At 41.4% G+C, this 15,641-nt stretch overlaps 1 protein-coding gene across 11 annotated transcripts in view; it reads right to left on the bottom strand.

Moving 5' to 3' along the window:
- Nucleotides 1–15,641, bottom strand: part of USP15 (ubiquitin specific peptidase 15) — a 139,791-nt gene that overhangs the window by 23,256 nt on the left and 100,894 nt on the right. For 8 of the 11 annotated variants that reach the window (XM_034770281.1, XM_034770288.1, XM_034770304.1 and 5 more), the window contains 3 exons: nucleotides 8,528–8,701; nucleotides 4,077–4,235; nucleotides 3,100–3,324 (listed from right to left, as the gene is read on the bottom strand). In XM_034770281.1, the coding sequence (XP_034626172.1) occupies nucleotides 3,100–3,324; nucleotides 4,077–4,235; nucleotides 8,528–8,701 (558 nt within the window). Of the gene's footprint in view, nucleotides 1–3,099; nucleotides 3,325–4,076; nucleotides 4,236–8,527; nucleotides 8,702–15,641 lie in introns of those variants that run through there. The other 3 variants (XR_004645689.1, XR_004645691.1, XR_004645692.1) reach the window with 3 other exon arrangements.

Raw genomic sequence — 15,641 nt, 5'->3', positions numbered from 1 at the left:
GGCAACCTGCCAGTTGGGAAAGAATGTCTTTGCTTGCAGCTTTCTGAACGGTCCTATGTTCTTAAAGATGCGAGAATCATGCACCTTTTCATATCAGCACACACAGATGGCAGTGAAGTGTCCCCAGTGATCCACCAAGGCCGTGCATAACCACAGAAAAGCCCTTTCTACTGATGTACTCTGGGGCAAGGAGGTCTGGTGCCAAAATAGGGACGTGTGCACCGTATATCACCTCATTGCAGTTTGGGAAGACCACTGCTACAAATCCATCCACTATTTCCTACACATTGTAGAATCACAGACCTGCATAGAAGAATATGATTAATGGCCCCCATTTGGGATTTTCCAACTCCAAAATGACTTCTCACTCACTGGTAGCTTCCACAGTATGATTACTACTCACTTCTCCACTGTCAGTGCAGCTCTCATTCTGCTGTCCCTGCAATGGAGGGCTGGGGACAGCTCAGCATACAGATCCCAGAATGTGACGTTTTGCATCCAAAAGTTCTGCAGCCACTGCTCACCATCTCAAGACTACATTACGATCCCATCAGTCAATGTTCACTTCTCAGGTCCAGAAGTGATGCTCCACCATCTGCTGCTGCTCCATGAGCACCACCAACAATCTTAATTTTTTTTTTTTTTTTGGTATATTCCTCGGCAATCTGTCCTCCCAGAAATTGTCATGTCTCCTGTTGATGCAGTTCTTTCTGAGAGTCTGCAAATACTGGAGGAGTGTGCCTCCTGTATTTGCGATATTCATGACAATAGTGCACAGCTATGTGGGTTCATGCTTCTGTCAGAGATGGCAGAGAGCAAAAAGTGCTGTGTGGGTTTGTGGGATTTAAAAAAAATAGCCTGAAAATTATGGGATACGGATGGCATTACGGGATGGAGAAAGTTGAATGATGGAAACTTGACCCATAGCTCCCACTCAACCCTGGCATGATTCATTTCTACCCCACAATGCATTGCAAACACTTCCCAATAGGTATTGCACCAGACAGTGGTGCAGAGCACACTGGGATACCTACCGGAAGCACACCACACTTTGCATCAACACAAGCACTCTTGGTGAACATGCACAGCGCCAATTCAAGCAGGCAAGTACACACATGCCTAAACAATATACTATCTGCGGAGATAGAATGACAACAGAATTTGCATTGACCGAACAAAGTTTGTAGTGTAGACATGGCCTCAGACACTTAGCTAAAATACCACTGAAGGTCAGTGGGACTGACACTCCTAAGTCTCTTTGGAAAATGGAACTGAGGGACTTGAAAATTTTGCCAGCTGTTCATTTCTTTTTCTTTGCTTTGCAAGGTATTTGCCTGGATTTTTGTTTGTTTGTTTGTTTGTTTTTAATTCCATTAAGGAAAAAAGTCAAGTCAAGCCAAGCATGGTCACATGGTGTTAACTATTATAAAAACTGAAGTTAGACATTCTAGATACTACTCAGGAAAAACTGGAAGGAACAAGCAGGTGAAACTTTTCTTTAACTGTGGTAAGAACTCCAAAGATGATCTATTATTTTTAATTCTAGGCAATCTTTCTAACTGTAGGCTTGCCAGTGCTTTGTCAAAGACTAAAATGCAACTTTTTAACTTGCCAAATGGATTGCTGTTTTGTGTGAAGACAGACACTATTTTGCAGCACTTTCACCCTGGGGAAGTGATTGAACTCTGGGTTCCTGCATGGAGATTCAGAACACTGATCAGACGACCAAAATAAAGATTTAACATTAAACTCTTCAGGATTAATTGTGTCCAGAAACATATCTGCCTGTGCACGCATACAGTCTGTCCCAAGAGAATGTCAGACAGATACTTCTTAGCACTTATGCGCAAAGAAACACAAGAGTAATTAGAAATAGACAATTATCTCATGAGTTAATTTGCAAATTTAAAAAAATGTCATGTTGAACCATGAGGGCTCAACCTGTCTATTCAACTTCTCCTGAAAGTCACACTATTACCTTAACCTCAACTCAACTCCTGCTTTTTCCTCCCTTTCTGTTACTCAGTCATGTAACTGCTATCTTCGACTCCCCTTTCCCTTGACCCATCCAACCAGATTATGTCTAAACCTGACATTTCCCCCTCCACAAGCCAACCTCCTTTCTGCTCCTGCAGCAGAAACTCTCATCAGGTTCTTGTCTCCCACCTCACTTACTATACTTGTCTCCTTTCTGGCCTCCTTAACATGCACATTGTCCCCTTCAGTCCAAAGAACATTGCTGCTAAAGTAACTCAGTTCTGGCCTTGTCACTCTCCTCTCCCATCTTCCACTGTTCCTTCTCCTCTATTACACCAAGTTCAAGTATTCGAGGGCTTTCACAACTCAGCCCCTTCCTATTTAACCCCCCTTCCATATCTCCTACAATCTCTTCCACCAACTACAGTCTGTGAATCTCAATGTCTGCTTCTCCCACAATAGTCTATATCCTTTGTTCCAAGTCACTCCTTTCGCATGTAATTCGCTCTTGAATTGGCCCAAAAGACCACCCTTTCCACATTCAAATATTTTCTGAAGATCCTTCAATAATGACTACAAAATATTTGTTGACTAATAATGGAAAGTTGAGGGCAACTGGGCATAATTTACATATTTAATAAAAATAAAAATCTGTATCAAGATCTCACTTTACTAGTGCGTTGTACTCCACCAAACTTTTGATGTTTGTCATTTCAGACTTGGGGCAGGGTCTATGCATTTCTTTATGTTTGCATAGCAAGTAGCTTATTTTGACAATATTGGAAACAAACTAACAAGAAGAAGAAGAAGAAGAAGAAGAAGAAGAAGAAGAAAGAGCACAGCCTGGATTTAAAAGGTTAGGGAAAATTTATTATAATATAGTAGTAAAATAAACGATCAATATCTTCCTTGAAATTGAGTAGAGTTAAAGTAAAATGTGTCTTTTACAAAGTTTTCTCATTAATAAGTAACACAGAGATGAAAGTCAAAAAAACCGTACCATCCTGACAAATTTAATTTGTCAGATTTATTGCCTGTTCTGTCAAGTATTAAAAATATGAACACAAAAAAAGTTTTTAAACACCACAGACGACGTTTTACGTAAACAAAAATATTTCTTACCTGCATAGGTTTAGTAAGTGGATCCATTCTAACTAAATAAACTTCCAAAGTGCGATCTTTTTTCATGGGTAATGGAAGTGTCAAGTAACAAAAGGGATCAAAGGTTACAGAAATCTTAGCACATTCAGGACAAACAAGGGTGGATTTAAAAAGCCCATGAAATATATCTACAATGATGGAATCATTTCTTTTTAAATGGTTCTCCCAGGCTTCCTCAGCAACCACCTACAATTAAAACAGAACTTGGGTTATAGCAAAAAACACTAACGAAATGCACGTTATATACTACTAATACAAATAGTTAATATGAGACTATCCATTACATGGGTTAAATGTACAAAAAAAGTCTGACCCCAAGGACTGCACAAGGGTTGACAACAGCAATGACACCTCAATTGTTAAGGGGATTGTGTGAGTTAAACACTTGTTAGGATAGAGACTAAGAAATCAGCTCCAATGGATGTTTGATTTATTTGGCTAAGTAATTGGACAAAAAGGAAGTTTAAGACAAAAATCCCCATCTGAAGTAGCCCAGCGTTAGTGAGTGTGTATAATGATGCTCTATAGACAAGCAACTTAGAGCTCTGGAGTTTCCCCAATTAGGGGTATAGATGAGAGAGCCAGGACACAGGAACTAACAAGTATGCTGAAAGTAGGAGATTGTAAGACCAAGTGCAAGACCAGGGGTCCAAAATGCAGCTGATTTTCTTGGTGTGTTGGAATTACTTTTGTATAGCCTTGATGCTGTTTTTGCTATCTCTTTTCAAAGGAAACAGGAATTGTGTACATGTAAATAAATGAGACTAGAGAATATCTCGAGTCTTTGTATCACTAAATTCTCTTCCACTGAAAAGATGACCCACAAAGCAGCCCCCAAAGATGTTAATGCTTCACAAAGGGGCAACAATATCTTACAACATACTGTAGCATTAAGTAATGAACTAAAATACAAAGAAAACCAATACTAAGAACATTACCTTGTCCGGCCTTCCATCTGCATCCTTTAATTGAATATAAGGCTTTTTCCTAATCCGATTCAAATCCTCATGTAAACCATCTAAGAGAAAAGCTAGAAGTTCTTGACAGTCTTGTTGCTGATATCCAGAAAACTGAGGTGCAAATCGTCCCACTTGTGTCTAGAGAGCACATATGAGAATTTTCAGTTTGAGAAATGTAATGTTTGATTTTGTGTAAACAAACAAATAGCATGGGGCTACCAGCATGTCACAATACTTAGAAATCAATGATTGTATCTGGTACCTTGTGTTTTGAGGAATGGCTGCCACTCAGGCGCCATAGCAAGGAATATTACATAGCTGAACATGCTTGCAAAGGAGCAGCTCTTGGAGAGGAAGAATGTTTTTGTGGTTAAAAAACACTGGACTGGTACTCAGGAGGTCTGGGTTCTATTCCCAGCAATACTACAGATTACTCCTTGGACTAGTCACTTAGCACCTCTCTGTGACTCAGTGTCTCCATTTGCAAAGGGGTGCATTGTAAGGATAAATTCTTAAATGTTTGTGAGACATTCAGATTCTCTTTGGAAAGTGCCGTAGTAGTAAACACTATAATGACAAAATAGGAGTACAGGCTGCTATGTTAGTACAAGAGAAGCAGACTAAAGCTCGTCAAACCAGTTGAATGAGGAAGAAGGGTCAATTAGGATATTTTTTTCAGAAATGATTTGGGGCTGGCAAACAATGGCAGATCAATCACTTCTAATGAGGGAGCCTGGAGCCACAGTGACACCCCAAAAGTAGGAAAGTGGTGGTATGGCCAGCAAAGGGGCATATTCAGGAGGGAAAGAGGAAGTAGAGATGATGCAATGATTCAGCTCCTCCTCCCCATAGCCTCTACAGGCAGGGCACTAATGGAGCTCTAGCCACAGTTTAATGCTGCCCTCCCTGGGTAAACATTATTTGCTTTCTGGGTGGTGAAATGGCCCCATGGTGCAATGACCTACTACTGCTGACGACAGCTATCACCAGTAGGGGGTTAATCTAATGCAGCAAAAGTGAAAGAAAAAAAAAAACACCTCTTCCAATCCCCCACAAATGTAAATGAAAGAATAGAAAAAAAAAAAAAACCTAATTGACAGACATATGCAAGAGACAAAACACTGTTAGAAGAGAATTATAAGGTAAAAATATTAATGAAAGGAAAAAAGCATGGAAGTAGAAAAATATATGGTAGAGAAGTAACTGACCAGAAGACAATGAAGATAACTAAAAACATTAGCATGCTTATTAAAAATAACCAAAAGCTAACAAAGATCTGGGATATAAAAATACAATATCAAATTAAAGAAAGGAAACTATAGCACTGTAACATGAATCAGTGGTGTCCTATTTAAAATACTATGTACAGTCCACATTACTTTTTAAAGAGAAGCATAATACAGGAAATATATCGTACATGGTCTTAAGTTTCTAAATTATTCAAATAGCATAGAGAAAAAGTCTTATTCGTGTAAAAGAGCCCAGGAAAATTACATAAAATTCTGACTAGATTATAGAAAAAACATCTTGAGACCATGTTAAAGTCAAGATCAAACAGCCCCAAAATTTATCAAGGGAAAGATGTAGCACTACAGAAATGATGCTAGAACTAACATATTTTGAATTAAAATATATATAATGAATTCAAAGCACAGCAAAAAGAATAACTAGGGGCTTTTTTTGTTTTTTTGCTTAAGAAATTAAGTAGTTGACTGAAAAATTATGATGTATACAGAGATGTTGTAGCTGTGTTGGTCCCAGGATATCAGAGCGACAAGGTGGGTCAGATGATATTGGAACAACTTATGTTGGTGAGAGGGAGAATTTTCAAAAGCTTGTCTCTCTCACCAACAGAAGTTGGTCCAATAAAAGATATTACCTCACCTACTTTGCTGATCTAAATTGTTAAGAGAAAGTCAACTAAATGGACTGCTAGCTCACTGTTTCAAAACTCAATTTTTAAAATTATTTGTAGGGCTGTCAAGCAATTAAAAAAATTATCTCTATTAATCGCATTGTTCAATAATAATAGAATACCATTTATTTAAATATTTTTGGATGTTTTCTACATTTTCAAATATATTGATTTCAATTACAATGCAGAATACAAAGTGTACAGTGCTCACTTAATATTTATTTTTGATTACAAATGTCTGCACTGTAAAAAAAACAAAAGAAACAGTATTTCACCTAATATAGGGGTGGGCAAATGACGGCCCGCAGGTTAAATCCAGCCCATCAGGGCTTTGGATCCAGCCTGCGGGATTGCCACCCCTGTGGTGCCGCGGGGCTAAGGCAGGCTCCCTGCCTGCCCTGGCCCTGCTCCCGGAAGCAGCTGGCACCACGGCCCTGCGGCGGCGGGGGAGGGGTAGAGGCTCTGTGTGCTGCCCTCGCCTGCAGGCACCGCCCTCCCGCAGCTCTCACTGGCTGGGAATGGGTATCCACGAGCCTGCCTTAGCCCTGCTGCGCACAGCTGCCACCCCGGAGCTGCTCAAGGTAAGCGCCGCCAGTCTGCAGCGTGCACCCCGAACCCTTCTTGCACCCCAACCCCCTGCCACACCTCTCCTGCACCGAGCCCCTGCCGCACTCCTCCTGCACCTCAACCTCCTGCCCTGAGCCCCCTCTCGCACTCCGCACCCCTCCCTGCACCCCAAACCCCTGCCCTGAGCCCCCTCCTGCACTCCTTACCCCAACCCCCTGCCCGAATCCCCCTTGTACACTCTGCACCCCTCCTATGCCCCAACTCCTTGCCTTGAGCCCCTTCCTGCACACTACACTCCCTCCTACACCCCACACTCCCTCCCGCAGCCCAACCTCCTGCCCCAGCCCTACATTTATTGTCCTGCATGCGATTTCCCCACCCAGATGTGGCCCTTGGGCCAAAAAGTTTGCCCACCCCTGACCTAATACAAGTACTGTTATGCAATCTCTTTATCACAAAAGTTGAACTTACAAATGTAGAATTATGTACAAAAAAAGTGCATTCAAAAACAAAACAATGTAGTTTTAGAACCTGCAAGTTCATTCAGTCCTATTTCTTGTTCAGCCAATTGCTCAGACAAACAAGTTTGTTCACATGTGCAGAAATAATGCTGCCCACTTCTTGTTTACAATGTCACCTGAAAGTGAGAACAGGTGTTCGCATGGCACTGTTGTAGCCAGCGTTGCAAAATATTTACGTGCCACATGCGCTAAAGATTCATATGTCCCTTCATGCTTCAACCACCATTTCAGAGCACGTGTCCATGCTGATCACGGGTTCTGCTTGATAACTATCCAAAGCAGTGCCGGCCAATGCAGGTTCATTTTCATTATCTGAGTCAGATGCCACCAGCAGAAGTTTGATTTTCTTTTTTGGTGTTTGGGTTCTGTAGTTTCTGCATCAGAGTGTTGCTCTTTTAAGACTTCTGAAAGCATGCTCCACACCTCGTCCTTCTGAGATTTTGGAAGGCACTTCAGATTCTTAAACCTGGGCCAAGTGCTGTAGCTATCTTTAGAAATCTCACATTGGTACCTTCTTTGCATATTGTCAAATTTGCAATGAAAGTGTTCTTAAAATGAACATGTGCTGGGTCATGATCTGAGACTGCTATAGCATGAAATATATGGCAGAATGTGGATAAAACAGAGCAGGGGACATACAATTATCCCACAAGGAGTTCAGTCACAAATTTATTTAACGAATTATTTTTTTAATGAGCACCATCAGCATGGAAGCCTGTCCTCTGGAACGGTGGCCGAAACATGAAGGGGCATACGAATGTTTAGTATATCTGGTATGTAAATACTTTGAAATGCCGTCTACAAAAGTGCCATGGAAATGCCTGTTCTCACTTTCTGGTGACATTGTAAATAAGAAGAGGGCAGCATTATGTCCTGTAAATGTGAACAAACTTGTCTGTCTTAGCAATTGGCTGAACAATTAGGAGGACTGAGTGGACTTGTGGGCTCTGAAGTTCTACATTGTTTTGTTTTTGAGTGTAGTTATGTAACAAAAAAGATCTACATTTATAAGCTGCACTTTCACGACAAAAAGACTGCACTACAATACTTGTATGAGGTGAATTGAAAAATACTATTTCTTTTGTTTATCATTTTTATAGTGCAAATATTTGTAATCCAAAATAATGTACACTTCGATTTCAATTACAACACATAATACAATATATATGAAAATGTAGAAAAACATCCAAAATATTTAATACATTTCAACTGGTATTCTATTGTTTAACAGTGTGATTAAAACTGCGATTAATCGCAATTAATTTTTTTTATCGTGATTAATTTTTTTGAGTTAATTGTGTGAGTTAACTGTGATTAATCAACAGCTCTAATTATTTGTTATATGTATTATAAGTTTCATTTACTTCAGCTGTGAAAACAAATTCACTGTATACATTCAAACAAATTATAATTTAAGTAATACCAACCTTAAATGCTCTTGGTGTGACGTAGCTGTATTTTCCTGACCACATTTGCTTGATGAGCTCTGCATACGCTTTTGCTATTTCACCTCGCATTCCTAAAGGATTGTCAAAATTTAGCTCGTCCTGATATTTGTCATTTAGGAAGTATTCTGTTAGTGGAGGAGTGTTGCTCAGACACTGTGAATGGAAATATTAAATACTTAAAATAAAAAGAAGGGTGATTTTAATTAACTCTGCAAAAAATGCTCAATCTTTGTTAAAGTAGCCATTTTTCTGTAAGTCATATATAATAAATATTTGCCTGTTAATAAATGAACTATAATACCTGCAGGAAAGAAATTACAACATTCTGTAGAAGCAGTAATTATGATAGGTATTGCAGCCATATGCAGTGTATTTGGGGATCACGTTGTATTACATTTATGAATATTTTATGTATCATTGTGGGTGAGAGATTGTATGCAAATCCAAGATGGGATAGATAGCACAGCTCCCCTAGGAAGTAACAACAGTAGGGAAAGATTACGAAAGTCCCTGAGATTGTTAGCAGCTCCAGAGAAGTACTTTCCTCTAGAGTGGTTTGCATATATTGGGGTTAGGGCAGTCCCAGAAGAAAGGCAAAGGTACAAAGGAAGAACTTGGCATATAACAGTTGAGTTTAAAGTATCAGGGGCTAGCTGTGTTAGTCTGCATCCACAAAAACAACAGGGAGTCCAGTGGCACCTTAAAGGCTAACAGATTTATTTGGGCATAAGCTTCCGTGGGTAAAAAACCCACTTCTTCAGATTATGCCCAAATACATCTGTTAGTCTTTGAGTTGAGTTTAAAGAGACTCATGACATTCTTTCCAACTGACATGAACTTTTGCCCGAGGGGGGAGCCAAGCCAAGCCCTTGCTGAAGGGTTGGAAGCTTTTTAACTTGCTAAAGCCTTTTACAATTTCTGGTATGTTTAGTGTGAGTGTAAGTCCTTTTATTTATTTATTTTCTATATGCTTTATGGCCTGAATAGATGTACTCTGCTGTGAAAGAGCTGTGTGGTAACTTGCAACTGTTGACATACATTGTTCACAGCCCTTGGAGAGAGAGCAGAGTTTAGGTGCTGTCTGCAGTCAAACTGGCTTGCTGGGGATATCAAAAGTGAACTGCAGGGGACTGTGACCTAAAATCCTTGTCTGGAGAGAGAAAAGACAGAGATTCCTGTCCAGGGAGATGAAGGCTAAAGGCCTGAAACCCGAACTGGCATTCCCAGAGCAGACCCATAAGCTTTTGAAAAGCTTCAAAAATAGACTCCAACGAGAAACTGCTGAACTTGAATTAATATGCAAATTAGACTATCAATTTAGGCTTGAACAGAGACTGGGAATGGCTGAGCCATTACACACATTGAATCTATTTCCCCATGTTAAGTATTCTCACACCTCTTGTCAAACTGTCTGTAATGGGCTATCTTGATTATCACTACAAAAGTTTTTTCTCTTAATTAATTAGCCTTTTAGAGTTGGTAGGACAACTCTCACCTTTTCATGTTCTCTGTATGTGAATATATATCTCCTCACTATGTGTTCCATTCTATGCATCCGATGAAGTGGGCTGTAGCCCACAAAAGCTTATGCTCAAATAAATTTGTTAGTCTCTAAGGTGCCACAAGTACTCCTGTTCTTTTTGTGGATACAGACTAACACGGCTGCTCCTCTGATACCCAACACATGTAATGGTTTTATACCAAGCCTAGTTGCTACAGTGGCAGTTGTCATTACTGGCACTACCATGAGGGATGGCTTTTGAAAAGTTTCACCGGCAGAATACAGTATACACTTCAAATGCCCCAAGAACATGCCACAATAGAGATTAAATATTGTGTTTCAAAGTTGAGAGTCTAACTTCCACCAACCATGGGAAAAGACACTGTTCACAAGTATTTACTACAGCTTATTTAAGAACTTGGAAGACTAAAACTGGCTTCTCCTGGCCGAAGCATCAAGGTTACAGGAGTGACAAGAAAATGAGATTATTTATGTGGATGGACATGTCAAAATATCAAATACTAGTACAGTAACAGCAATGGACTGATATTCTATCTTTTCCTGACAGAGCCAATCAAATTCAAACTTAAAGATAATTTCTCATCTAACAACATTCAATGAAAAGTGAAGTGACCTTTCTCAGTAATTCTCAGTGGGTGGTTAGATCAGCTTCCTTAAATTTTGAGAGAGACTAAATATTTTTATGAAAATGTTTCTCTCTTGAAGAGATTATAGACAGGAGTTAAATCAGCAGGACTTCAGACATCAAATTCAGATGTGTACTGCAGATAATTAGGAGGAAGCCTACCATCCACTTGTCCCATTTGACCTGATCAGAAGATTATGCACTGGGGAACATTTCTGCTTGGTGCCTCCCAAATATCTGTGAGGGCCCGGTAGCGAGGTTGAAGCAAATCGGGGTGGTTGTCTGTGCTTATAGCCCCTGCTTCTCTTCTTAAACAGGTTCTGGCATAGTTGATGAGGTCTGAAGTGCTTCCTTGAAGGTGCTGAGACATAGAGGTCCATCCATCGGCTCTGAGAAGAGGGAAACTCTCTCCAACCGAAGGTCCAGAAGGGACTGTTGAACCTCCAGTGGTAGGCCTGAGGACTGGCACCAAGAGCACCTTTGCATGACTACTGCTGATGCAATAGTTCTGGGAGCTGCATCCACGGTGTCAAGGGCAGGGAAGCCCTAGCTATAGCCTTCCCTTCCTCCACCAGAGTGGAGAATTTCTGTTTGGACTCCTGGGGCAGCGAGTCCTTAAGTTTTGAAATGGATCCCAGACATTAAAGTCAGACCTCCATACAACCAACACCTGCTGGTTGGAGATGCGGAGGGGTAAATGGCAAGTAGAATAAACCTTTCTACCAAAAAGGTCTAGTTTCTTTGAATCCTTCGCCTTGGGGGTCACACCTTGCAGCCCCTGCCTGTCTCTTTCATTGGCTGCAGAGACCACTAAGAGACCCAGGAGGGGGATGGGAATATAAGTACTCATACCCCATGGGGGGAACAAGTACTTCTTCTCTGCCCTCTGAAGTGGGAGGGCAGAGAGGACGGCATCTGCTATAAGGTTTTGATTGAACCGATACTGGTCTCGTTGAGGGGTAGGGCCACCCTCGACGGAGCCACTCCAGCGAAGATGTTGACCAGGCTGTGGGAGGAGTCTTTCAGTATCTCCAATTCCAGCCCTAGGTTTGAGGCCACTCTCTTCAATAGATCCTGGTCAGCTTTGAAGTCATCCAGAGATGTCGAGCCACCCATCCCTGACACTGCCTTCTCTCAGGAGGAGGAGGTCTGCACTGGCAGGGAGCCCTCCGCCTCCTCTTCTGCTCTGACCAGATCCTGCTGTTCCAGGTCTTGAGTATCTGTACCGGGCTCAGTACTGATTTCCAGGTTGGATGCTGGTCGGTGTGACAGAGGAGCCCTTCCCTCGGACACCATCGAGCAGAGTAGTGGCTTCCGTTAACAAAACGCCAATTCAAGACTTTCAACCTGGGACATCTTAATATCTTTAAAGTCATCAGCAAAGTCAGTTACAGCAAAAGAATTACTAAAAAAAGCATTGATTAAGGAAATAGTAACGAAAATTAGAACACTGAGCTTTTTTTGGTTAGGAACTCTGGCATACAGGTCAGACTCCAAGATTTAATACGAGTTAGTCCAAAACTGTGTGTTTTAAGCTAACAATATTGCTGAATACATATTGCTGCTCCTGAAAGGAAAAACAGGTCATGATAGTGCAAACAACATGATGCTCACTTAAATTCTGTAGCTCTTGATGTCAACAGGCCCAAAGCTTATTGCAGTATCACAGGACAAACAAACCAACCCAAACAAACCCAAAAGCAAAATCTTTCAGCAAGGTTTACCTGTCTACACAGAGCTTTGGCAAATAAATAATCACACAGAATTTTATTTACCAATCCTGTGTTTCTTTAGAGGACTCAGTCCCAAGGATACAAGTAATCTGCCACCGCTGATACTCCCAAAATACCAAGTGTCATAGAAGAATCAAAGATTACTGTTTATCCCATGTTAATATCTCCACACCTCCAGAGGGGGAAAAAAACTTTTTTTTTTTTTTTTTTACACCTAGAAGAACCAAAGATTCTTCAGTCATTAACTGCTCAAAACCAAGAAATAGTTAATACATGACTATGGCTAATGCATCTTTTTGCTCCTGAATGATAGAACTGGTAGCCTACCTGGACATTGGAGCCACAAATATTGAAGACATTTCCTACAGTCAGTGGCAGCAGATAGCTAATGGTAGAAGAGGCTCAGCCCTTCCAAATGTGAGCCCTGCTGCCCACCTGTACAGTCCAGATCAGCAGGCATAGCTCTGCCTCCTGTGGTGCCAGAGCCAGCTTGGCATTGAGCTTCCTGACTGCCCAGCAGCAGGACAAACCAGGAGAGTCCCCAGAGCACTGCAGCGGGATGAGGTGAATCTCTGGGGCCCCACAGTGATGCTGCAGGCAGAGTCCATCTTGAGCACAACCAGCATGCAGCAAGCCAGCCCCATCCCTGGTACAGTTGCAATGACTCAGTCCCTGTGAGTGGAGCTGGGGTTAGTGCCAGTGAGGGAGAGAGGGATGGAGGAAGTGAGATGGAGGTGGAAGGGGACTGCAGAAGATGGAACCAGATACAGCCAGCTGTGGCCATTGGCACTGTTGTCCCTCCCACCCCGCCCCTTGAACTTCCACAATCCCCTTACCACAGAACCCCAAATAACTCTCCCCCGCCACAGACTCCTACCCAATCCCCAAATAACCCATCTCCCAGCTCCTGCTTAAACCCACCATCAATCCCCCTGATATCTCATCTCCAAACACACCCAACCTCTTTGCACCCTCCAAATAAACCCAAACCCCACAGAACCTCCTCCTGCCACAGCCCCCCACTGATCTCACCTCTCCACCATACCAACTCCCATTTCCCCAAATAAACCTACCCCATCGCACAACTCCCCAAATGCATCCATAAAGCATCACCCTGCCAACCCCCCTGCCACCGCTCACCATCCCAAGTCCCATTTCCCAACAAACCCACCTCTTAAAACCTCCTCTATAGTCCCCCCCCATCCCTCAAACCACTTCCCTGTCACAGCCTCCCTCTTCTCCCCTGCTGCCCATCCATACTTACTTCCGCAGTGCCCTTCTGCTGTCCTCCCAACACCGAAATCCATATACCTTATAAATCACCCCAAATACCTCCAAGTCCTGGCTTCACCCGCCCCTCTCCCTTTAACTGCTCTAGTTCCCTATGGCTCATCTAGAAACCTCCCCTCCCCCAATCCCTTGACCCCTGGTATTAGCATCTTTTCTTCACTTTGGAGTGTTATGTGGGGCTGGTGACCATCCCTCCCCCCATCTTGTTGGGGAGGTCAGATGGCTAGTCCCCCATCATTCGGAGCCTGCCACAGTAAGTCTGCAGGCGGCAAGAGCCAATGAACCAGAGCATAGAGCATGGAGCCGGGTCCAACAGGAACTACTGCTGCTGGATGAGTGCATGGTTGGCTCATTTTCCTTCCACCATGGGGTCTTCCCTCCAGGTTGGGACAGAAACTGCAACACCTCCCCCACCCCAGAGAGCAGGATCTGACAGTTTTACTCAGCCTCCCCAAAGAATATTTTCACCAGCGGTCTATGTTTACATCACTTGACTAGAAAATGAAACTGGTATATATACACACACTAATACAACTTAAACACTGTCAAGGCTTGCAGGTTTAAAATGCAACCTTTTGGTATCTGTTTATAAGTCAATATCCAAAGAAGGGAAGAGAAAAGATAGGAAACTTTCCAAACAAATTTACCAATGCTTTTTTCCTCCTTAAAAAGTAGCCAGGCAACTATTGTATGAGCACCACTGATCTCAGAAAAGTTTGATAAGGAAACATCTCAGTTTCAAATTTTCAAGGGATAAAAGAAAAAAATACCTCAAAAGTAATTTTCTCTTCTTTATCAGTGATTTGGTCAGAGCGCATAGATTCCACTGCAGTGTAAGATCCTTAAAGCATTTGTGATTTAGTCTATTTTAGGTTACCCCTTGGGATTTTTCATCAACAAACCTCAACCTGACACAATAGATTTGTACTACCACTATTCTGTTGTCATACTAGAAATGCAATATATTGGTGACTACTAAAAAAAAATGTATTATGAAATTAGGGCATATGCCTGGGGTTGTTGCCCAAGTGTCACATACTTCACCTATGGTAAAAAAGTAGTTCTCTACATCAACTTTCAGAGCAAGTTTCTATTGCAACTGTATGGCAATGCCATATATATTTCTTTATAAGGTGCACTATCAAATACATGCAGCATTTACTACAACTTTTTTTTTTTAAATAAATATCTTGGCAAAGTTACCTGGGATCATGAGTAACTCATGTAACTGAACCCTCAATTTGTCAGGCAGTATAATCTTATGATACAAATCAACTTGTGAATATTCAGTGCCATATCACCAATTGCCTTCAAATCCTTCTGTCCATGGGCGGTCATCCTATTAATTCATACAATTAAAGTGGAATTTTCCCCAGTACCTGGAAAATAGCCAAAGCAATCCCCTTCAAAAACAAAGTTGTTTTTTTTGTAATGTGGAATTTTAATCACTTCTTTTTAGTGCAGTTCCTCCACAACGCTCAATTATCAAGGTGACCAAATATGCTCAATACGTTAGTAAATCAGTAACGAGAACAGGAAAGAAAACAAGCTTAATTTTTTAATTACTTGGTGTGACTAGTTTAATATCTTTGCTAACATGAACAAAATGTATAGTTTTCTAAAACCTCAATAAAAAAAGTGATTCCCCCTTATTAATCATGATCTCTAATTGACTAGTTTTAAATTTAGGCAAATCCAGATCAGATACATTAGCTCAAGAGGATTAACACAAACTAACAATAAAAAGAAGAACAGGAGTACTTGTGGCACCTTAGAGACTAACAAATTTATTAGAGCATAAGCTTTCGTGGACTACAGCCCACTTCTATATGCATCCGAAGAAGTGGGCTGTAGTCCACGAAAGCTTATGCTCTAATAAATTTGTTAGTCTCTAAGGTGCCACAAGTACTCCTGTTCTTTTTG

Source organism: Trachemys scripta, chromosome 1 (assembly GCF_013100865.1).
Source record: "Trachemys scripta elegans isolate TJP31775 chromosome 1, CAS_Tse_1.0, whole genome shotgun sequence".
Lineage (NCBI taxonomy): Eukaryota > Metazoa > Chordata > Testudines > Emydidae > Trachemys > Trachemys scripta.
Note: the sequence above shows the minus strand (reverse complement) of the source record. Positions and strands in the feature narration are given on the sequence as shown.